At 42.3% G+C, this 25,498-nt stretch overlaps 1 protein-coding gene across 2 annotated transcripts; it reads right to left on the reverse strand.

The window, feature by feature from the left end:
• Positions 1 to 1,157: 1,157 nt before the first annotated feature.
• Positions 1,158 to 15,994, reverse strand: LOC115196668 (purine nucleoside phosphorylase-like). 2 transcript variants are annotated; one of them, XM_029757509.1, is made up of 7 exons: positions 15,861 to 15,994; positions 11,936 to 12,105; positions 11,496 to 11,587; positions 8,017 to 8,192; positions 7,562 to 7,752; positions 7,290 to 7,414; positions 1,158 to 1,327 (listed from the first exon to the last, which is right to left on the reverse strand). In XM_029757509.1, exons 1-7 carry the CDS (start codon positions 15,887 to 15,889, stop codon positions 1,271 to 1,273), a joined length of 840 nt encoding a protein of 279 aa, XP_029613369.1. In that variant the 5' UTR covers positions 15,890 to 15,994; the 3' UTR covers positions 1,158 to 1,270. The 2 variants fall into 2 exon arrangements, with proteins under 2 accessions (XP_029613369.1, XP_029613368.1); XM_029757508.1 differs by lacking the exon at positions 1,158 to 1,327 and having other exon boundaries at positions 7,214 to 7,414.
• Positions 15,995 to 25,498: the final 9,504 nt, after the last annotated feature.

Here is a 25,498-nt window from a genome sequence, read left to right on the forward strand (position 1 = left end):
AGATTGCCTCAATATGCAGACCTCACTGCACACACAGCTTTGCATTATTTACACGACTGCAAGTGGCTAACTGCAATACTGTGATGTACAGGTGTTGGATCTTAATTCGATCACCCCGTTGCAGGATAACTTTAACATTTGTAGTGTATCTGAGGTTTAAAAAGGCTTCTGAAGTTTGTAATTTCCACTTTGAAATTTCAGACTTGATTTTCCTTTAAGAAAAAATGTATCAACCCTTACAAAAATGTAGATCAATTATAATGCACATAATAATTCACATTCCTTGCTACTGCAGGATTATTTTCCTGCCGTTGCAAACTGGCTCAAATTAAGATCCTACATCTGTACGCACAATGGCTCATAGCAATGCCAGGGTTGTCTTCACGTTCCCTTCAGAACACTGTTATTACACAGCACTGTTTCAGACAACAGTGTTTTTTAAGCTGACCTTTGCGTGGTGATCAAATAGATTTGACCTATCTGGATCATAGGAATTCAGTAACGCTTATGTTGCCTCCATTTCAGGCAAGATGAAGATCATGTATTCCTTGATATGTCAATTAAATTTATCTTGGAGCATGTAGAGACAAATAACTACTTTGTAGAGCGACACCAATTGCATGATGAGAAAACAAAAAAGTAGTCACTCAAAACATGCATCACACACACTACACGCACGCACGCACGCACGCACGCACGCACACGTTATTTTATTCAGTGTAGCACTGTTGTAATGAATACTCAGGAAGAAAACGGTGTAGATTCACACGCAGAACGCGACAGGTGTTTATTTCGCCAAAGGCAGGAATCGTGGTCACAGGCAGGCAATGGTCATACACAGGTAGACAAACAGACAGGTGAATCAAAACTAGGACTGAAGGCTTTAACTGGTTCTCACAAACGAGCTAGGAAAAGGCTTAGTAGAGTCAAAACGAACAATACCTCACAAAGGCACAAACAGAATGAACAGAACTAAATAAGGAGCTGATGAGACCAGGTGAGTAACTAACACAGGTGAAATCAATGAACAAAAATGAAAGACAGGGCTACGTTCAAGAACACAAAGAAACAGGGCTACGTTCAAGAACACAACGGAACAGAACATAAGGTTGACTAAGAAAATAAATACATAACCTTACAACTGTAATGCCCTCATGAATGTATCTTGGAGTGACTATTATCTTGTCTGTTAATAGAGAGTAACGGGGGCCCTAGCCTGTCCTCCCTCCCTACTGCTTATGCAGCTTACACAGGGCATTCGCTGATTCATTCATATTCCAGCACTGATTACAAGGGTGGTTGCAGTCTGCAGATACTGCTGGTGATGCTAAGAGACAAAGGGAGAGCATCGTGTCATCAACTCCTGAATTATTTACTGATCCACATGACATTAGTAGATGGTATTTGAAACATTGATGAACATTAAGTTCATCATGATGGGTAACTCAATATCATATTTGATCAAGCATGAGAGTATAACAACGTGTACTCTCATGTAGTAACTGACAACATGCATCAGTAGAGTCTTCAATTGTCATGTCACTATTTTTTTCTCGCTCACTCAGGACAACACACTGTGTTTGACCTGAGCCATTTATAGACTGTGCATTTGACCATTCTACATTATGCACAACAATGAGCGGTTATTATCGAGATTGCTACAGTGATGGGGTGAGCCAACAGTGTACTATGTATGACACATAATATTGTTCTTAAACCATTTGAGAAAGATGTTTTTTTCTGCACTGTCATTGTCTTCATTTTGTTGCATATTTGCAGTGGTACAGTATGCCATAGATGGAGAAATATCTCCAAAGGTGTTTCTATTTCTGGTGGCAGGCTGCGAGGCTCACCGTGTTAATATTTCATCTCAGGTCCACTTCTTCAGTGTGTTGGCAGAACTGTTGAATTATGTAGTGGATAGGGGATGGGAAAGTTCCTTTTCATTCATCACATTTTGCAGCATATGTGTTTAGTTGTTGATGTGTTCATGTCTTGTGTTTAGGCATACAATACTGTGACACAGGTCTCTCTAAATACTGATTGGGAGGGACAGTTGAGATGGAGAGTGGAAGCGTATCCCCCTTCTATTTTTCTCTCATTTCAAAAGATTCCTCCTTTTATTAATCAACATCATTGATGACAAATCAATTTCTTGCCTTTTTCAAACAAAGCATAAAATTCCTTACTTCTCTAGGAAGCACCTTAAAGATGGAATCCTCACTACGGGAAACAGTGCCTTGTCCGCCCCACGGCTGTTATTGTTTTTGTTTTGTTGACTCAGCATAGCTGGGGAGCGTTGTGCATCCTGGTAAAAAAATATTGCAGTACATATGCTGCTGTTCTATTGCACGCGCAATGATGGCAGAGGGACATCATTTGTTGTTTGTAGTAACTTCTTTTTCGTGGTGAACGGACGTGGCCGACGTGGCCGTTGAAAAGACAGGACTCTGTTCTCTTCCCATATTGCTGGAGAGTCAATATGAATATAAACGATAGGACATAAACCATTCCCTTCAAAGGACTTTCCCTACCTGTAATCTCACACGGACATTGCTCCTGCACAAACACACACTCATAGTACACAACTTAAAAGTGTAATTTGTTGGTTTTATTTGAGTTATTATGCCTTTGTTTTTAGGACTGAAATTACAGTAAAGAAGTTAATCTCCTACATACATTACTACTCCTCAACTGTGACAAACATCTGAAGTCAACAGGCTTCTTCTATATGACTACGAAAATAAGTGGGCCAAAAGCATTAAGTGTAAAAAACATTAAGAACATGGCTCTAGACTGACCAGTTGAATCCAGGTGAAAGCTATGAGCCCTTATTGATGCCACTTGTTAAATCCACTTCAATCAGTGTAGATGAAGGGGAGGATTAAATAAGTATTTTTAAGCCTTGAGTTAATTGAGACATGGATTGTGTATGTGCGCCATTCAGAGGGTGAATGGGCAAAATAAAATATTTAAGTGCCTTTGAACAGGGTATGGTAGTAGGTGCCAGGCACATTAGTTTGTGTCAAGCACTGCAACGCTGCTGGGTTTTAAACACACGCAACAGTTTCCAGTGTGTATCAAGAATGGTCCACCACCCAATGGACATCCAGCCAACATGACACAACAGTGGGAAGCATTGGAGTCAGCTTGGGCTGTTCTGGGAGCAAAATGGGGTGCAATTCAATATTAGGAAGGCGTTCGTAATGTTTTTCACACTCAGTGGCTTTTAAAAATGTTATACTTTTTATTCTTATAACCATAACTTATAACCATGACTAGGTATGGCGATCTCTCCATCAAGGAGATGTCTCCAATGAAAATACTTAACTCAGATTAAAATGGTGGAATTATAGGTCCACCAATGAATATATACATTGTTATTTATTACTAATGAGTAATACAACACAATGATTGTTGGTCCACGTGACATACAGGCCATTGATTGGTCTTTCAGTGCTTGATCCCTTAATCACAATGATTATGAGAATAATTTGTGCCTAAAATGATTTGTGCCTAAAATGTCCATTTACAGTACAGTATTACAGTACATAGTGCAATACATTCATGTATATGTTATTGTCTGGGCACGTTTCTTTCATGAAGGCAAATATGACATTTCTATGCAACAGTGGATGGTTTAGATATATTATGCTACTTAATATCTTATAGTTTGTTCAGTGTGATCATTGATGCACTGTTTATGCATTTACATTTTTTTGGGAAGTAAGAGGAATATACACTGCTCAAAAAAATAAAGGGAACACTAAAATAACACATCCTAGATCTGAATGAATGAAATAATCTTATTAAATACTTTTTTGTTTACATAGTTGAATGTGCTGACAACAAAATCACACAAAAATAATCAATGGAAATCCAATTTATCAACCCATGGAGGTCTGAATTTGGAGTCACACTCAAAATTAAAGTGGAAAACCACACTACAGGCTGATCCAACTTTGATGTAATGTCCTTAAAACAAGTCAAAATGAGGCTCAGTAGTGTGTGTGGCCTCCACATGCCTGAATGACCTCCCTACAACGCCTGGGAATGCTCCTGATGAGGTGGCGGATGGTCTCCTGAGGGATCTCCTCCCAGACCTGGACTAAAGCATCCGCCAACTCCTGGAAGTCTGTGGTGCAACGTGGCGTTGGTGGATGGAGCGAGACATGATGTCCCAGATGTGCTCAATTGGATTCAGGTCTGGGGAACGGGCGGGCCAGTCCATAGCATCAATGCCTTCCTCTTGCAGGAACTGCTGACACACTCCAGCCACATAAGGTCTAGCATTGTCTTGCATTAGGAGGAACCCAGGGCCAACCGCACCAGCATATGGTCTCACAAGGGGTCTGAGGATCTCATCTCGGTACCTAATGGCAGTCAGGCTACCTCTGGCGAGCACATGGAGGGCTGTGCGGCCCCCCAAAGAAATGCCACCCCACACCATGACTGACCCACCGCCAAACCGGTCATGCTGGAGGATGTTGCAGGCAGCAGAACGTTCTCCACGGCGTCTCCAGACTCTGTCACGTCTGTCACATGTGCTCAGTGTGAACCTGCTTACATCTGTAAAGAGCACAGGGCGCCAGTGGCGAATTTGCCAATCTTGGTGTTCTCTGGCAAATGCCAAACGTCCTGCACGGTGTTGGGCTGTAAGCACAACCCCCACCTGTGGACGTCGGGCCCTCATACCACCCTCATGGAGTCTGTTTCTGACCGTTTGAGCAGACACATGCACATTTGTGGCCTGCTGGAGGTCATTTTGCAGGGCTCTGGCAGTGCTCCTCCTGCTCCTCCTTGCACAAAGGCGGAGGTAGCGGTCCTGCTGCTGGGTTGTTGCCCTCCTACGGCCTCCTCCACGTCTCCTGATGTACTGGCCTGTCTCCTGGTAGCGCCTCCATGCTCTGGACACTACGCTGACAGACACAGCAAACCTTCTTGCCACAGCTCGCATTGATGTGCCATCCTGGATGAGCTGCACTACCTGAGCCACTTGTGTGGGTTGTAGACTCCGTCTCATGCTACCACTAGAGTGAAAGCACCGCCAGCATTCAAAAGTGACCAAAACATCAGCCAGGAAGCATAGGAACTGAGAAGTGGTCTGTGGTCACCACCTGCAGAACCACTCCTTTATTGGGGGTGTCTTGCTAATTGCCTATAATTTCCACCTGTTGTCTATTCCATTTGCACAACAGCATGTGAAATTTATTGGCAATCAGTGTTGCTTCCTAAGTGGACAGTTTGATTTCACAGAAGTGTGATTGACTTGGAGTTACATTGTGTTGTTTAAGTGTTCCCTTTATTTTTTTGAGCAGTATATTATTCTCATGTCTGTACCATCTCCTATCTCTTTATAATTAAGTTAACTGGTCATTACATTACTTTTATTGGCATAAGGACAACCTCTTTTCGAAGACGTGAGTTTGGTTAGTATCTCTCTTCGCAGTTATTCAGTCTAAAGATGAATACTGCACATGATTATACAATGAGGACAAATCACAGCCTATAAGGTGTCAAATCATGCTGAGGTAGCAATACTAGAATTAGCCTCTGTGCTAGCTAGCTTGCAATCAAATAACGTACAGTTGAAGTCGGAAGTTTATATACACCTTAGCCAAATACATTGAAACTCAGTTTTTCACCATTTCTGACATTTAATCCTAGTAAGAATTCCCTGTTTTAGGTCAGTTAGGATCACCACTTTATTTTAAGAATGTGAAATGTCAGAATAATAATAGATTTATTTCAGTTTTTATTTCTTTCATCACATTCCCAGTGGGTCAGAAGTTTACATACACTTAATTAGTATTTGGTAGCATTGCCTTTAAATTGTTTAACTTGGGTCAAACATTTCGGGTAGCCTTCCACAAGCTTCCCACAATAAGTTGGGTGAATTTTGGCCCATTCCTCCTGACAGAGCAGGTTTGTAGGCCTCCTTGCTCGCACACACTTTTTCAGATCTGTCCACAAATTTTCTATGGGGTTGAGGTCAGGGCTTTGGGATGGCCACTCCAATACCTTGACTTGGTTGTCCTTAAGCCATTTTGCCACAACTTTGGAAGTATATTTGGGGTCATTGTCCATTGAAGACCCATTTGTGACCAAGCTTTAACTTCCTGACTGATGTCTTATGTTGCTTCAATATATCCACACAATTGTCCTGCCTCATGATGCCATCTATTTTGTGAAGTGCACCAGTCCCTCCTGCAGTAAAGCACCAATACAACATGATGCTGCCACCCCCGTGCTTCATGGTTGGGATGGGGATATTCGGCTTGCAAGCCTCCCCCTTTTTCCTCCAAACATAACGATGGTCATTATGGCCAAACAGTTCTATTTTTGTTTCATCAGACCAGAGGACATTTCTCCAAAAAGTACGATCTTTGTCCCCATGTGCAGTTGCAAACTGTAGTCTAGCTTTTTTATGGCGGTTGGAGCAGTGGCTTCTTCCTTGCTGAGGGCCATTCAGGTTATGTCGATATAGGACTCGTTTTACTGTGGATATAGATACTTTTGTACCTGTTTCCTCCAGCATCTTCACAAGGTCCTTTGCTGTTGTCCTGGGATTGATTTGCACCTTTCGCACAAAAGTACGTTCATCTCTAGAAGACAGAACGCGTCTCCTTCCTGAGCGGCTGCGTGGTCCCATGGTGTTTATACTTGCGTACTATTGTTTGTACAGATGAACGTGGTACCTTCAGGCATTTGGAAATTGCTCCCAAGGATGAACCAGACTTGTTGAGGTCTACAATTTTTTTTTCTGAGGTCTTGGCTGATTTCTTTTGATTTTCCCATGACGTCAAGCAAAGAGGCACTGAGTTTGAAGGTAGGCCTTGAAATACATCCACAGGTACACCTCCAATTGACTCAAATGAACTTAGTGTATGTAAACTTCTGACCCACTGGAATTGTGATACAGTGAATTATAAGTGAAATAATCTTTCTGTAAACAATTGTTGGAAAAATTACTTGTGTCATGCACAGAGTAGATGTCCTAACCGACTTGCCAAAACTATAGTTTGTTTTAATGACTCCAACCTAAGTGTATGTAAACTTCCGACTTCAACTGTATATCATTGCAATGATCCCTCTGTATTTCATGCTAGCTATTGACATTTCTCTAGTCTGGAATATATTCATCTGTACTTCCTATATAACATCCCCTTATAGTAACTATGTTCCTGGGCTGATTACACAGACAGACTGGGGCTGATCTACATCTTAGCTAGCAGGTTACTGATCAACCTCTGTAGGTCCTGAGTACGCATGTGTGTGGTCTCCAGTACCTCATCATGGTTGGTCTTCTCCTGGCTATTGTAGTCTGTGACCACCTTGTTGGTGATGAGAGACAGGCCAAAGACACGGAGACCACAGTGACGGGCCACCACCACCTCAGGGACTGTACTCATACCTACAGAGCACAGACAGAGGGTGAGAGAAGACAAGCATTGAGTTTGGTCATTTTCAACCTGACACTCGTACATTTTCTGTAGAAGAAATGGACATGGCTATTGAGAGACTTGAAGGCCATGGTAAAAACCCAATGAACCATACTTACCCACAGCATCTGCGCCTAGTTTCTGGAGAGCTCTGCACTCTGCGATGGTCTCAAAGGTGGGACCTGCCAGCATGCAGTACACACCTTGCTGGATGAAGGAGGAACAGCCCTGCTCCTCAGCAGCCTCTTTGGCCAGACTAGAAAGGTCTTTGTCATAGGCGTCCGACATGCAGGGAAAACGGACTCCAAACCTGAAACGATACATAAAGTCCTGTGTCATATCAGAGGCCCTCGATGTCAGGTAAAGGACAAAGTACAATCCAAGGACTCCACAAGGGTAAGACCCATGCACTTTACTGTAATAAAATGCCAATAATCAGGCTCCATATATGGGAAAATGTGGGAGGAGACCTCTGGGGGAGCCTTTTCCACAGCAGAAAGAGAAGCCCATCCTCTTCAGACAGAGGGAGCATGCAACGGAACCCTTCCAAAGATCAAAAGACTGCTATTCTAACCTTTCATCGTTGTGACCACACAGTGGGTTCTGGCCTGCATAGCCAGGCATGTTGATGTGATCCTTGATCAGCATGATGTCACCCACTTTAAAGTTGGGGTTCAGCCCCCCAACAGCATTGGTAATGATCAAGGTCTCCACCCCCAGCAGGAAGAACACTCGGACCGGGTACGTCACCTGGAGAGAAAGAGGAACTAGAGATAAGGGATCACTCAGTGCTGACATTTTTCAACAGAAAAACTGCACTGTTGTCATTATTACTCGGTGACTAGACTATAATCATTATAGAGGGTGGAATAATTTTAACAAAATAAAGTCAAATGAAACATTTATGGTCTTAAAAACCTCTTGAAGATCGGACCCTTTTTTTCAATTTTCAACATACCCAAATCTAACTGCCTGTAGCTCAGGACAAAATGCAAGGATAGGCATATTCTTGATACCATTTTAAAGGAAACACTTTGATGTTTGTGGAAATGTGAAATTAATGTAAGAGAACATAACACATTAGATCTGGTAAAAGATGTGGCCTTTCTCTTGAAATGCAAGAGAAAGGCCACAATGTATTATTGCAGTTTAGGTGCAATTAGATTCTGGCCACTAGATGGCAGCAGTGTAAAGTTTTAGACTGATCCAATGAACCATTGTATTTCTGTTCAAAATGTTGTTTCATGACTGCCCAAATGTGCCTACTTGGTTTATTAATAACTTTTCATGTTCAAAATTGTGCACTCCCCTCAAACAATAGCATGGTGTTCTTTCACTGTAATAGCTACTGTTTGAGGACAATACAGTGCCACCGACACGACCCGCTACCAAAACCTGTGGGCTCTCCTTCACCGCAGCCAACGTGAGTAAAACATTTAAACTTGTTAACCCTCGCAAGGCTGCCGGCCCAGACTGCATCCCTAGCCGCGTCCTCAGAGCATGTGTAGACCAGCTGGCTGGTGTGTTTACGGACATATTCAATCAATCCCTATCCCAGTCTGCTGTTCCCACATGCTTCAAGATGGCCACCATTGTTCCTGTACCCAAGAAAGCTAAGGTAACTGAGCTAAACGACTATCACCCCGTAGCACTCACTTCCGTCATCATGAAGTGCTTTGAGAGACTAGTCAACAAGGCGGCCTACAGGGAGGAGGTGAGGGCCCTCACAGTGTGGTGTCAGGAAAATAACCTCACACTGAACGTCAACAAAAGAAAGGAGATGATCGTGGACTTCAGGAAACAGCAGAGGGAGCACCCCCTATCCACATCGACGGGACAGTAGTGGAGAAGGTGGAAAGTTTTAAGTTCCTTGGCGTACACATCACGGACAAACTGAAATGGTCCACCCACACAGACAGTGTGGTGAAGAAGGCGCAACAGCGCCTCTTCAACCTCAGGAGGCTGAAGAAATTTGGCTTGTCACCAAAAACACTCACAAACTTTTACAGATGCACAATTGAGAGCATCCTGTCGGGCTGTATCACCACCTGGTACGGCAACTGCTCCGCCCACAACCGTAAGGCTCTCCAGAAGGTAGTGAGGTCTGCACAACGCATCACCGGGGGCAAACTACCTGCCCTCCAGGACACCTACACCACCCGATGTCACAGGAAGGCCAAAAAGATCAGCAAGGACAACAACCACCCGAGCCACTGCCTGTTCACCCCGTTAACATCCAGAAGGCGAGGTCAGTACAGGTGCATCAAAGCTGGGACCGAGAGACTGAAAAACAGCTTCTATCTCAAGGCCATCAGACTGTTAAACAGCCATCACTAACATTGATTGGCTGCTGCCAACATACTGACTCAAATCTCTAGCCACTTAATAATAAAACATGGATGTAATAAATGTATCACTAGTCACTTTAAACAATGCCACTTTATATAATGTTTACATACCCTACATTACTCATCTCATATGTATATACCCTACTCTATACCATCTACTGCATCTTGCCTATGCCGTTCGGCCATCACTCATCCATATATTTATATGTACATATTCTTATTCATTCCTTTACACTTGTGTGTATAATCATCCCCAGCTTACAATTGGCTCATTCATCCCCCTCCTCTCCCCTGAAACTATTCCCCAGGTCGTTGCTGTAAATGAGAATGTGTTCTCAGTCAACTTACCTGGTAAAATAACGGTAAAATAAATAAATAAATAAATAAGGTAGTTGTTGTGAAATTGTTAGATCACTTGTTAGATATTACCGCATGGTCGGAACTAGAAGCGCAAGCATTTCGCTACACTTGCATTAACATCTGCTAACCATGTGTATGTGACCAATACAATTTGGTTTGATTTGATTTGTAAATTGGACAGTGCAGTTAGATTATTGGACAGTGCAGTTAGATTAACAAGAATTTAAGCTTTCTGCCAATATCAGATATGTCTACGTCCTGGGAAATGTTCTTGTTACTTACAACCTCATGCTAATCGCTTTAGCCTACGTTAGCTCAACCGTCCCGTGCACGGGACAAAGATCCCGAAGAAGTTTTAATGTCCTAGTCTTAGGTCTCTCTTTATGTAGTGTTAAGTCGTCTCTCTTGTTGTCTTAGGTCTCTCTTTATGTTGTGTTGTCTCTCTTGTTGTCTTAGGTCTCTCTTGTTGTCTTAGATCTCTCTTTATGTAGTGTTATGTTGTCTCTCTTGTTGTCTTAGGTCTCTCTTTATGTTGTGTTGTCTCTCTTGTTGTCTTAGGTCTCTCTTGTTGTCTTAGATCTCTCTTTATGTAGTGTTGTGTTGTCTCTCTTGTTGTCTTAAGTCTCTCTTTATGTTGTGTTGTCTCTTGTTGTCTTAGGTCTCTCTTGTTGTCTTAGATCTCTCTTGTTGTCTTAGGTCTCTCTTTATGTTGTGTTGTCTCTTGTTGTCTTAGGTCTCTCTTGTTGTCTTAGGTCTCTCTTTATGTAGTGTTATGTTGTCTCTCTTGTCGCGATGTGTGTTTTGTCCTATATTTTAATTAAAATTATTTTTATTTTTAATCCCAGCCCCCATCCCTGCAGGAGGCCTTTTGCCTTTTGGTAGGCCGTCATTGTAAATAAGAATTTGTTCTCAACTGACTTGCCTAGTTAAATAAAGGTTAAATAGAAAATAGATTAAAAAATGCTTATAGTAGGTCAGGGTGCAGCCAGATTGTGTTTTAAGAGGGTCCCAAGATTTAGACGTGAAAATTCAACTAACACTGTCAAAGGTTAACCCAAGTTGACTGCTATACTACTTTCATAGAGGTCAAAAGCTAACTAAAGACACTAACTGTGTTATTCTAACATAACGGGACTTCTTCATAAAAGTGCAAACTGCTGAAATATCATTGAGGACCTCACTACTCATTTGAAAGAATATAGTAGCTGTATTTAAAAAGAAATATCATCCCATAAGGTGTCAAGTTTATCATGGGATATACAAGCATTCCAATACACTTTTTCATTAAATATTAATCCAATGTAATGAGGATATGGCTCTGGTGGGTGGAAAGATTGGAGCTCACCGTGGCAATGTCATAGCCCTTGTTGAAGTGGCCCTGCATGCAGACACACTGCTTCCCCTGCAGCTCCCCAAATACCAGCTGACTGACATGTCCTTGTACAGCAGTGGTGCAACAAGAAAGACAGGAGGAGGATTTTAATAGAATTGCCGAATGTAAATATTTCAGTCAGGTCCCAAGGACAGGAAGCAGCAGCCACCATCGGGTGACGGTCTGGTTCTGGGTCACAGTGAAGGACTGGTGTTCTTACTTCAACTTTCAAAACATCTACATAAACATTTCTTATCTGACATTAAATAACTAAATGCGTAAGTTATCAATGATCATTATAACTTCTATAGAGCTATTGAGCTGGATGATGTAATGATGCATGTACAAACTGAAGACAGCATGATGCTGTACAGTTTCAGGTGGTAGAGTGCAGGATAAGGATGGTGTCTGACCTGTTCTGTTGGGGAAGTGTGGGATGCCCTTGTAGGGAAACACAGTCTTGTTGTCCAGCAGGTCAGCAAGACCACAGAGGCCGGAACCACAGATGATGGCTATTTTAGGCCTCTGCTCAGTGTGGGACAGCAACCAATCAGCTGTCTCCCTGTAATCTTCATATTTGTAACTGAGGGAAGAAACAGATAGTAAGTTCATGCTATTCAGTATAATGTTACAATCTAAATCATCAATGATCATCTGTGTTTCTGCAGAGATGGATTACTATACACCTTTCATCTGAACACAACCAATGGGAACATTTGTTTTTTGATTATGCAAAACCTGTCAATTACTGTCAAGTATCTTAGCAACTCCTTCAGCTACTAATAACAGAATCATAGACAAACACACCCTTTCACACCCCGGGCTCCCGTGCGGCACAGCGGTCTAAAGCACTGCATCTCAGTGTTTGAGGCGTCACTACAGACACCCTGGTATGAATCCAGGCTGTATCACAACCGTCGTGATGGTGAGTCCCATAGGGGGGTGCACAATTGGCCCAGCGTCGTCTGGATTTGGCCGGTGTAGGCAAGTCATTGTAAATAAGAATTTGTTCTTAACTGACTTGCCTAGTTAAATAAAGGTTAAATTTAAAAATAAATGAATCCGCTCTCTTGGTACTGAATGTGTGTGTGTGGGAGGGAGAGACAGAGGGAGAGAGAGAGAGAGTGGGAGAGCTTATCTAATTGTATTAAATTGAATACAACAAAATGTAATTAACTTCTACACATTTAAACTCTACAAGCATATCAAGTTGTATTGGCATTTGAGACATTATGGTTGTTGGCATACTCATCGGGTGGACATGGTGAATGATTGCAAGTCCTGTCATTAAAAAGTAGGCATAAACAGATTTTATAAGTGACCATAAATCCAATGAGATCACTTGGTCTGCAGGCCAATCTAACCAACATTAGTGGCATAGAAAGCAGTTTGTTCTGTTGTTTTTAACAAAATAAAAAATATTCCTTAATGTTATTTTACTGTACAACAGATACTACTGTAAACCTGTGAAGTGGACTGCATGATTATATGAAACAGGACATACAGGTGGGAACTGGAAATTACTGTCTTATTTTCGTTTTGAACCAATCATACAGATGGGAACTGGGAATTAGTGTCTTATTTACGTTTTGAACCAATAATTCGCCACAGAATAAACAAAGTCCTGCCCAAAGTAAACAGTTCGTCTTCCTCAATTTTCTTTGGGGGGCAATAAAAGGTGTACAATGTTAGCAATAAATCTCGTCACCATAAACGTTCATTTCAGGCATGTTTAATTTGAAGTATTGAAGCTGTTTTTTTATACTGGTAGTTTTCTGCTCGCTGTAGTAAATGGGGGGAGCTCACAGGACAGGAGACGGATTGGCTGATTCCGTGAAAGCGCAGCGCTTCCATCACGGAGCTGTCCGTGGTGCTGCTGGCCACTGCCGGATCAGGACCCCCCATTCAGCACGGTCCACGGGGCCGCGCGACTGCACACTCCCTGAACCAGGCGCTCAATGAACACGCACAATGGCCACTCATTGTGTACTTACAACGCCGAGTCCCTTTCCTTTCAAATGAGCTTGCAAAAGTTGGGCTGCTTTCAATGCTTCAATCAAATCAAATCAAATGTTATTTGTCACAGACCTCACCGTGAAATGCTTACTTACAAGCCCTTAACCAACAATGCAGTTTTAAGAAAAATAAGAGTTGAGAAAATATTTACTAAATGAACTAAAGTAAAACAATAAAAATATAGAAGAATAACAATACCATTTTGCATTGGGTTTTCATGAAAAGTAAGCATGTCTCTTTAAGTGTTACCCAGGTCATCGTGTACCTACGTATTAGGATGTAGCCTAAACACAAATAATAGGGAGGAAAAAAAGCTAAAATATTGTTCAATATTATTAACCTTATATTAGGAATAGAGATTTTCGATATGTAGGCCTATATCAGCAATTTGTATTGATATCTATCAGATTAGTCAATTATACCAGAGAACCACGATAATCTCTTGCCATGAACATTTACAAATCTGCCCATTTCATGTAGCCCAATCCATTGCCACATTGTAGCCTATGAATGACTGACTGAAGCTGGAATATTGGAAGTCGAACCAGGGCCCGGTTTCCCAAAAGAATCTTAAGGCCAAGTTTGTCGTTAGGAACTTCTTATGAGCATCGTTAAATATCCGTGATTTTTCTCCAAACCATCGTTATCAGGGACAGCAGTGGAGAAGGTGGAAAGTTTTAAGTTCCTCGGCGCACACATCACAGACAAACTGAAATGGTCCACCCACACAGACAGTGTGGTGAAGAAGGCGCAACAGCACCTCTTCAACCTCAGGAGGCTGAAGAAATTTGGATTGTCACGCAAAACCCTGACAAACTTTCACAGATGCACAATCGAGAGCATCCTGTCGGGCTGTATCCCCGCCTGGTACGGCAACTAAACAGGCCACAACCGTAAGGCTCTCCAGAGGGTAGTAAGGTCTGCACAACGCATCACCGTGGGCAAACTACCTGCCCTCCAGGACAACTACAGCACCCGATGTCACAGGAAGGCCAAAAAGATCATCAAGGACATCAACCACCCGAGTCACTGCCTGTTCACCCCGTTAACATCCAGAAGGCGAGGTCAGTACAGGTGCATCAAAACTGGCACCGAGAGACTGAAAAACAGCTTCTATCTCAAGGCCATCAGACTGTTAAACAGCAATCACTAAGTCAGAGAGGCTGCTGCCTACATTGAGACCCAATCACTGGACACTTTAATAAATGGATCACTAGTCACTCTAAATAATGGCACTTTAATAATGTCTACATATCTCACATTGCTCATATCACATGTATATACTGTATTTTGTACCATCTACTGCACCTTGTCTATGCCGCTCAGCAATCGCTCATCCATATACTTATATGTACATATTTTCATTCACCACTTTAGATTTGTGTGTATTAGGTAGTTGTTGGGGAATTGTTAGTTTACTTCGTATATTTGTGTGTATTTGGTAGTTGTTGGGAATTGTTAGATTACTTGTTAGATATTACTGCACTGCACTGTTTTTTTCACCTTCCCGCTTCACTTTGTACGCAGAAGATCTCCGCTAAACATAGAATATCATGGTTTATCCGTCTCTCTGTGACCGCTGATAACTTCAGGACAAAGTTAAATACAAGTAAGTACAAAGCTGCCAATGTCTTAACAATTGAAACAAACAAGCGACGCATACAAAGAAAACCGGGATGAGCGCATTAAAATATAGCCTAAAAACAGTAGTCTATAGGCCTATTTAATTCATATTGAAATTTCATGTTCAATCAATTGATTTCTATTTTGCTACTTGTATGCTACCGTCTGTAATTTGTCTCAATACATATTTCATGATGTGTAGCCTAACATGTATGCAATGATGTGCTAAATTGGTGATTTGGTGCATTTGTTATTGGGTAAGCATTATAATAAGCCGCCTCAATATTTGCAGCCGTAGGTGGTAATATCTCTCTAGGAGCTGATCCGTCGTCAGTATTTAGATTTGAATGGAGTAAAATGATCATAGAGCAGCGGGCCCTTTCTTTCGATCCTTCAGTATGGACACATGCTCCAACGACGACCGTTCTTTTTGCGTGGGAAACGCTTGACACATCTTCGGCTGTTGTAGGAAATATGCATCTCTAAAACACTCGTAGGCCTAAATTCCATCGCTATCGGGAAACTAGGCCCAGAACATTCATGGGTTACTGTGCGCTTCCAATCCCTGACACAGACGAATTGATTAGCATATAACCGTTGCTAAATTGTTATAGGCTCTACTGTAGCCTACCATGAGGACAACTGTTAAACCAGAGTGCATTTCACCCCGATATAGGCTACACCGATATGTTATCTTACCTGGATGGGTTCGAAGATGAAATGTTCATTGCTGTTTGTTCTTCAGCTACTGAGTTTAGCGACAAACGGTAATCGTAGGACGAGGTCGCGGTTGCGACGGACAGATGTGATGGGAGGGTGGCGTGACAGAGGAGGAGTCGGTGGACTTGCGGTTCCTTTGATAGGGCTCGTTGTCCTATGCAACATTTCTAACAGACTGGGCCCGGTTTCTCAAAGCATCTTAGAGCCAAGTTCATCGTTACAACCTTCGTAGGAACATCGACATCGTTACATTTCCGAGCTGTTTCACTAGACCTTCGTTAGTAAAGTTGCACCAGACTGCCTCTCAGACCATTCGTAAAACATCTAAATGCTCGTTAGATAATTTTTTGCCCTTCCGCGTCAATTTATACACAGAAGATCTATAAACATATAATCAAGCTGTTTATCTGTCTCTCTGGGACCACAGATCACTTGGGAACAAAGTTGCCTTCAAATGCAAAGTCGGCAATGTCTTTGCAATTGAACAAGCAAAGGATAAATATATGCTTAAAATTAAAACCGAGATGACTGCATTAAACAATAAATAGTCCTACAGCAGGCCTATAGGCTACATAGGCCTACAGTGAGGAGAAAAAGTATTTGATCCCCTGCTGATTTTGTACGTTTGCCCACTGGCAAAGAAATGATCAGTCTATAATTTTAATGGTAGGTTTATTTGAACAGTGAGAGACAGAATAACAACAAAAAAATCCAGAAAAACGCATGTCAAAAATGTTATAAATTTGTTTGCATTTTAACGAGGGAAATAAGTATTTGACCCCCTCTCAATCAGAAAGATTTCTGGCTCCCAGGTGTCTTTTACACAGGTAACGAGCTGAGATTAGGAGCACACTCTTAAAGGGAGTGCTCCTAATCTCAGTTTGTTACCTGTATAAAAGACACCTGTCCACAGAAGCAATCAGTCAATCAGATTACAAACTATCGACCATTGCCAAGACCAAAGAGCTCTCCAAGGATGTCAGGGACAAGATTGTAGACCTACACAAGGCTGGAATGGGCTACAAGACCATCGCCAAGCAGCTTGGTGAGAAGGTGACAACAGTTGGTGCGATTATTCGCAAATGGAAGAAACACAAAAGAACTGTCAATCTCCCTCGGCCTGGGGCTCCATGCAAGATCTCACCTCGTGGAGTTGCAATGATCATGAAAACGGTGAGGAATCAGCCCAGAACTACACGGGAGGATCTTGTCAATGATCTCAAGGCAGCTGGGACCATAGTCACCAAGAAAACAATTGGTAACACACTACGCCATGAAGGACTGAAATCCTGCAGCGCCCGCAAGGTCCCCCTGCTCAAGGAAGCACATATACATGTCCGTCTGAAGTTTGCCAATGAACATCTGAATGATTCAGAGGACAACTGGGTGAAAGTGTTGTGGTCAGATGAGACCAAAATGGAGCTCTTTGGCATCAACTCAACTCACCATGTTTGGAAGAGGAGGAATGCTGCCTATGACCCCAAGAACACCATCCCCACCGTCAAACATGGAGGTGGAAACATTATGCTTTGGGGGTGTTTTTCTGCTAAGGGGACAGGACAACTTCACAGCATCAAAGGGACGATGGACAGGGCCATGTACCGTCAAATCTTGGGTGAGAACCTCCTTCCCTCAGCCAGGGCTGGGTATTCCAGCATGACAATGACCCAAAACACACGGCCAAGGCAACAAAGGAGTGGCTTAAGAAGAAGCACATTAAGATCTTGGAGTGGCCTAGCCAGTCTCCAGACCTTAATCCCATAGAAAATCTGTGGAGGGAGCTGAAGGTTCGAGTTGCCAAACGTCAGCCTCGAAACCTTAATGACTTGGAGAAGATCTGCAAAGAGGAGTGGGACAAAATCTCTCCTGAGATGTGTGCAAACCTGGTGGCCAACTACAAGAAACATCTGACCTCTGTGATTGCCAACAATGGTTTTGCCACCAAGTACTAAGTCATGTTTTGCAGAGGGGGTCAAATACTTATTTCCCTCATTAAAATGCTAATTAATTTATAACATTTTTGACATGCGTTTTTCTGGATTTTTTTGTTGCTATTGTGTCTCTCATTGTTCAAATAAACCTACCATTAAAATTATAGGCTGATTATAGGCCTCTTTGTCAGTGGGCAAACGTACAAAATCAGCAGGGGATCAAATGCTTTTTTTCCCTCACTGTATATATTTTAATCATATTGAAATAAATGTAATGTTCAGTCAATTGAGTTCTATTTGTAGGCTACTGACTATTCTTTGCCTAAATATATTCTTTGCCTCAATATATTTCATGATTTCAAGTCAAATCAAATGTATTTATATAGCCCTTCTTACATCAGCTGATATCTCAAAGTGCTGTACAGAAACCCAGCCTAAAACCCCAAACAGCAAGCAATGCCCATGATGTCTGTCGTTTGAGTGTGGTTAAATGTCAGGTTTTTATTTCATTTTGCCTTGTGAAGGCCTACATTGAGAGAGACTCATACCCAAATAATGTTGTTGACTCATCCTATACTCGTATTTGTTGTCAGAGTATGAATTAGAGAAAAAAACACTTCAAAAACCTCACCTCAAACTTCTATCTCAAACAGACTGTTTAAAAAAATGCTTGATATTTCCTCATAAAGGAATGTTAAAAAATGCATATCATTTGTACATAAAAATGAATTTCCTGCAATTCTACACAGTTTGACATGACTTATTATGCCTCTCTTTTGATGGGTGTTTTAAGGGGTATATGCAGTGGTAACCTGTCAGTTTTGAGCCCCACCTGTTTTGAGCGCCACCTGTTTTGAGCGCCACCTGTTTTGCCTGTTATTTTTGCATTAATTCATGTAACATATCAGTTTGCAAACTTTGAGTCAATAAAGCCACATACAAACAAGGTCTCTTTCTTGAGTAAGGCAGCTCCAAAATGCAGGTGTTTCAGCCTAGCTCAGTGCTTTCTGTGGTGTTGGGGCAGCCAGCAGAATATACAGAACGTAGGTGTTGGTAATCTTCTCTAGTTGCGCCATAATTGTCTCAGTGTTCTGTCACTCATGGGGACACTACGTCTCTGCAGAATCTACAGGGTGAGCTAGGCCTGCTATTTGGTGGAGTGGGTGTGTGGTCCAAGTCTGGCTTTAAGGATTTAAAACATCTGTCTGAAAGGGTCTATTTTCCAAGCTTAAAAGGATAAACATTCACACGTAACACCATGGGCCAGAAAAGGTTGAATACATTTGCCATGCTATCAATCCAGCATGATTTCTGCCGCATTCAAAACAACTGGAAACTTGGAACTGGGAAATCACAGACTTCAGTGAGTTCAAGACAACTGGGAACAGGGAAAACAACGAGCTACGACTTGGAAAATCCGTTTTGAATGGTCATCCAACTCCGAATTCCAAGCTGGGAACTCAGGCTTCTTTCTCGAGCTCCGACCTGAAGATCACTGACGTCATGATTTGACCTTGTTTTTCCTGAGTTCCCAGTTGTTTTGAAAGCACCTTTGATGACAACATTTGTCCACAAGAAGGACTGCCCCACCTTCCTGTTCAAGTGAGCGCAGCACAACAACGGGGAGTCCAAACATTTATTGTATGCTGCTTCATAAATTAGCTCATGTGCTTTTCTTCATGAGGACGGGATACTATATAATGTTGTTGGGTCTGTAACCATGTTTGCCAGTGACAGTCAATTCCCATTCAAATATTTGTTTTCAACAAAAAGTTCAGTAATTCCAGGTGATATTACAAGGGTTGTTTTGTTTGCGGAATGCGTTGTCTGTGAGTTGGTATATTGTCTATAAAAGTGGATCCTCGTGATTGTATTTTTCTTCCTTTTTAGAACACATAGGCTGTAATAAAATACTTCAAATGCCAGGCTTTGGCCCTTGTCTTTCTCTCCCCCTGTGGATTATGTTTCAAAGCGTCTGAGGGCATTGTCTGGTAGTATTTGAGACATGGCACTGCCTTGTCAGGTTCTCTGTTCTCCAGAGGTGAAAGAAACGCACACCAATTTAGGCAAGGTGCTGGCTAGCAGAGTAGAACACTTGAAAAATTAAAGGGGAGCTGGACACTAGGAGCTCAGATGCAATAATTTAATAACCTAATAACCAATGTTTCGGCAGACAAGCTGTCTTCGTCAGGGTATAATGACAAACACTGCGGGGTGACTAGTTTAAATAGTGTCAAAGGACACACACAGGTGTCTGTAACCATGGCCGGTGGTGGTCTGATATCATTGGTTAATTCTCAGATATAAAAATAACATACCAAAAACATGAATGGATAGCATACGATCATAGATACAATTTGGCTACATAGGCCTATCCCTTAGTTTTAGGTCAGTGTGCGAGAAGACGAAAGACTTCACTGAGTTCCAGGAAGGAGCAGCTTTCATGCTAAAATATAACGCTTTGCAGCACTGTTTCGGTTTCAGGTAGTGTGTACTGTCTACCATAGAGGTGTGTCTGGAAAGCCAATTCAAAAAGTGAGCAGAATTGCTAACTATGTAAGATGTCAGGCATAAAGTGTAACATGGTTGAGAAAAGAAACACTGATGTTTTTTTCTGTCAGATTTTCCACCCTTTTAACTAATACATGCATAAGGGTTACACACACATTTTTTCCCACAGTTCTTTAGTAGAAAATCCAATGACAGCGGATAAGCAGAGGGCACATAATAGCTGGTTATATAGTTGTTGTACAATAGTGTTAAAATGTAATGAACCTCCAGAAACCTCCAAACAGTCACCACTCGAGGAACAAGACTTACAAAACTCTACAAAATCAGCCAGAGCCAGACATATTTGTAAAAGGATCAAACTAATAGGATTTGTAGGCATGAAACGGAAAGCAAATTCCCCTTCTGTCATTACTGTTCTAGTTCTACATTCCCTGTGAGACACCATGTCCCCCATAGTGCCCCCCCCCCCCATAGTGCCCCGTCCCCCGTCCCGCCCATCCCGTCCATCATGTGCCTTGTGCAAAGGCTGCTCTGAAATACCAGACATCTCAATTAAAACTGCACCTTCATGGTCAGACTTCCAATGAGGGTGCGTAGATGTGATACAGAGAATTCACTACAGTAGCTTTGTGATTACAGTAAATGATGACATGAACAAATAGTTGCAATTTCTTATAACATGCTGCCTGCCTCTTTCGATATGAGATCAGTGTGTAATCTGGAATATCTCTCCAAGATCATACTGTGTTGTGAAACAGTATATCAACATCTACAACCTCTGCAAGACACACTGGGATGAATGAGAACAATGACCTAAACCTACAGAGCACTAAAAGGGATAGTTATTTATTTGGGAACTTGGTGGGAACCAACTGGGTTAGTAGGAATGACTTCATAAGAGTCTGTTGTAAATGAGAAGCATAAATAATAATGGAACTCCTAGTGCTGAATTGAAATGAGGAGATGTTTGCTATTTCTATATAAAAACATGGTGCATTATTCACACTTTTGCTTGGTGGTGTAAGGTACTGAAGTAAAAAAACTTTCAAATACCACTTAAGTAGTTTTTGTTTTTGGTATCAATACTTTACTATTAATATTTTTGGTAACTTTTACTCCAGTACATTCCTAAAGAAAATATGTAATTTTTACTCCCATACATTTTCCCTGACACCCAAAAGTAAGCCTACTCATGACATTTCGAATGCTCAGGCAGGATAGCAATGGTCCAATTCACATGCCTATTAATATAACACATTGCCATCCCTATGGCCTCTTATCTGGCGGACTCACTTAACTCAAATAGTACTTTTGTAAATGATGTCTGAGTGTTGGAGTGTGCCCCTATCTGATCATAAATACATTTTATTGTGCTTGTTTGCTTAATATAAGGAATTTTATGTATAGCATTTAATTGTACTTTTTACATTTCAGTATTTTTCCTACCACTGTTCTAAAGTTAATTCAAAACCAGATATTTTAAGACTTTTAGTCAAGTTATATTTTCCTGGGTGACATTCACTTGCGTTAATTAAAAAAAAACTCTACGGGATCGATGTTCCCCACACGGGACGCTTGAGCTAACATGCGCTAATGTGATTAGCATGACGTTGATCTGTTTCACCTGTCCTTGTGTTTGTCCCCACCCCCTCCTGGTGTTGCCCATTTTCCCCACTTATCCTCTGTCTACTTATACCTGTGTTTTCTGTTTGTCTGTTGCCAGTTCGTTAAGCTTACCAGCGTTTGTCCTTTCAGCCCCTGTTTTTTCCCAGCCTCTCTTTTTCTCATCCTCCTGGTTTTTGATCCTCCCCTGCTCTGCCACCGGGTTCTCGCCTTTCGAGTGTTCCCTGGGTTATCAGCCCCCACTCTTCCCGGAGCAAGAGGAAGAGGTTGGCATACCCTCGGCCCAGATGTTTGTCCGCCGCTGTTGCCATACCTGGAAGAGAGCCCGGTCAGCTATTCTCAAGATTACCTCCAGGTATCGGCTACAAGCGACCGCCACCGGACCCCGGCACCACTCGAGATCTGCCCCTCCGGGTAGAGTCAAACTTTCCCCCGTTTTATCGTCCCTTTTACAATCTCCAAGATCAATAGCCCCTATGCTGTTCATCTTCTGTTGCCCCGTACCCTCTGTATACATCCCACTTTACATGTCTCACAGCCCTTTGTCTCCTGTTTCCAGGCCCACCCCTATTCCCCGTATCATCGACCGCCAATCGGCATACACGGCGAGGCGCCTCCTGAAGGTTCGACCGGGGGGCAGGAGATTCCAGTACCTGGTTGACTGGGAGGGTTATGGCCCGGAGGAGAGGTGCTAGGTCCCCGTTAGGGATATCCTGGACCCAGGCCTCATCGCTGAGTTCCAACGCCGACACCCCAGTCAACCAGGTATGCGCCCAGCTAGTCACACTCTGATCTGTTTCACCTGTCTTTGTGCTTGTCTCCACCCCACTCCAGGTGTCGCCCATCTTCCCCATTATCCCCAGTGTATTTATACTTGTGTTCTCTGTCTGTGGCTAGTTTGTTTTGTTCATCAAACCTACCAGTGTTTTCCCCCTTGCTCCTGTCTTGTCTATAATTCCTATTTTTCTATTTTTCCCAGTTTTGACCTTTCTGCCTGCCCTGATCCTGAGCCTGTCTGCCTTACTGTACCTTTGCCGCACTACTCTGGATTACCGACCTCTGTCTGTCTGACCTGACCCTGAGCCTGCCTGCCGTCCTGTACCTTTGCCTGACCACCATGTTCGATTTATTAAACATTGTTACTTCACACATTCTGCACTTGGGTCTTACCTGATACAAGAACATTTCCCAGGACATAGACATATCTGATATGGGCAGAAATCTTAAATTCTTGTTAATCTAACTGCACTGTCCAATTTACGGTAGGTATTACAGGGAAAGATTACCATGCTATTGTTTGAAGAGAGTGCACAGTTACAGTTGAAGTCGAAAGTTCACATACACCTTAGCCAAATACATTTAAACTCAGTTTTTCACAATTCCTGACATTTAATCCTAGTAAAAATTCCCTGTCTTAGGTCAGTTAGGATAACCTCTTTATTTTAAGAATGTGAAATGTCAGAATAATAGCAGAGAGAATGATTTATTTCAGCTTTTATTTCTTTCATCACATTCCCAGTGGGTCAGAAGTTTACATACACTCAATTAGTATTTGGTAGCATTGCCTTTAAATTGTTTAACTTGGGTCAAATGTTCCGGGTAGCCTTCCACAAGCGTCCCACAATAAGTTGGGTGAATTTTGGCCCATTCCTCCTGACAGAGCTGGTGTAACTGAGTCAGGTTTGTAGGCCTCCTTACTCGCACACGCTTTTTCAGATCTGTCCACAAATTTTCTATGGGATTGAGGTCAGGGCTTTGTGATGGCCACTCCAATACCATGACTTTGTTGTCCTTAAGCCATTTTGCCACAACTTTGGAAGTATTTTTGGGGTCATTGTCCATTTGGAAGACCCATTTGCGACCAAGCTTTAACTCCCTGACTGATGTCTTGAGATCTTGCTTTCATATATCCACATAATTTTCCTGCCCCATGATGCCATCTATTTTGTGAAGTGCACCAGTCCCTCCTGCAGCAAAGCACCACCACAACATGATGCTGCCACCCCCGTGCCTCACGGTTGGGATGGTATTCTTCAGCTTGTAAGTCTCCCCCTTTTTCCTCTAAACATAACGATGGTCATTATGGCCAAACAGTTCTATTTTTGTTTCATCAAACCAGAGGACATTTTTCCAAAAAGTACGATCTTTGTCCCCATGTGCAGTTGCAAACCATAGTCTGGCTTTTTTTATGGTGGTGTTGGAGCAGTGGCGTCTTCCTTGCTGAGCGGCCTTCAGATTATGTCAATATAGGATATAGGAATATAGGAATGCATCTCCTTCCTGAGTGGTATGATGGCTGCGTGGTCCCATGGTGTTTATACTTGCGCACTATTGTTTGTACAGATGAACGTGGTACCTTCAGGTGTTTGGAAATTGCTCCCAAGGATGAACCAGACTTGTTGAGGTCTTGGCTGATTTCTTTTGATTTTCCCATGATGTCAAGCAAAGAGGCACTGAGTTTGAAGGTAGGCCTTGAAATACATCCACAAGTACACCTCCAATTGACTCAAATTATGTCAATTAGCCTATCTGAAGCCATGACATCATTTTCTGGAATTTTCCAAGCTGTTAAAAGGCACAGTCAAGTATGTAAACTTCTGACCCACTGAAATTGTGATACAGTGAATTATAAGTGAAATAATCTGTCTGTAAACAATTGTTGGAAAAATGACTTGTGTCATGCACAAAGTAGATGTCTAAACCAACTTGCCAAAACGCTAGTTTTTTAACAAGACATTTGTGGCGTGGTTGAAAAACGAGTTTAATGACTCCAAACTAAGTGTATGTAAACTTCCGACTTCAACTGTATGTAGTTGAAAATGTATCAATAAACCAATTATGCACATTTGGACAGACTTGACACAACATTTTGAACAGGAATGCAATGGTTCATTGGATCAGTCTAAAACGCTGCAAGTACACTGCTGCCATCTAGTGGCCAAAATCTAAATTGCACCTAAACTGCAATAATATACTGCTAAAAAAAATAAAGGGAACACTTAAACAACACAATGTAACTCCAAGTCAATCACACTTCTGTGAAATCAAACTGTCCACTTAGGAAGCAACACTGATTGACAATACATTTCACATGCTGTTGTGCAAATGGAATAGACAACAGGTGGAAATTATAGGCAATTAGCAAGACAACCCCAATAAAGGAGTGGTTCTGCAGGTGGTGACCACAGACCACTTCCCAGTTCCTATGCTTCCTGGCTGATGTTTTGGTCACTTTTGAATGCTGCCGGTGCATGGAGGCACTACCAGGAGACAGGCCAGTACATCAGGAGGTGTGGAGGAGGCCGTAGGAGGGCAACAACCCAGCAGCAGGACCACTACTTCCGCCTTTGTGCAAGGAGGAGCAAGAGCAGCACTGCCAGAGCCCTGCAAAATGACCTCCAGCAGGCCACAAATGTGCATGTGTCTGCTCAAACGGTCAGAAACAGACTCCATGTGGGTGGTATGAGGGCCCGACGTCCACAGGTGGGGGTTGTGCTTACAGCCCAACACCGTGCAGGACGTTTGGCATTTGCCAGAGAACACCAAGATCGG

The sequence above is a fragment of the Salmo trutta genome, chromosome 7 (assembly GCF_901001165.1).
Source record: "Salmo trutta chromosome 7, fSalTru1.1, whole genome shotgun sequence".
NCBI classification, from domain to species: Eukaryota; Metazoa; Chordata; class Actinopteri; order Salmoniformes; family Salmonidae; genus Salmo; species Salmo trutta.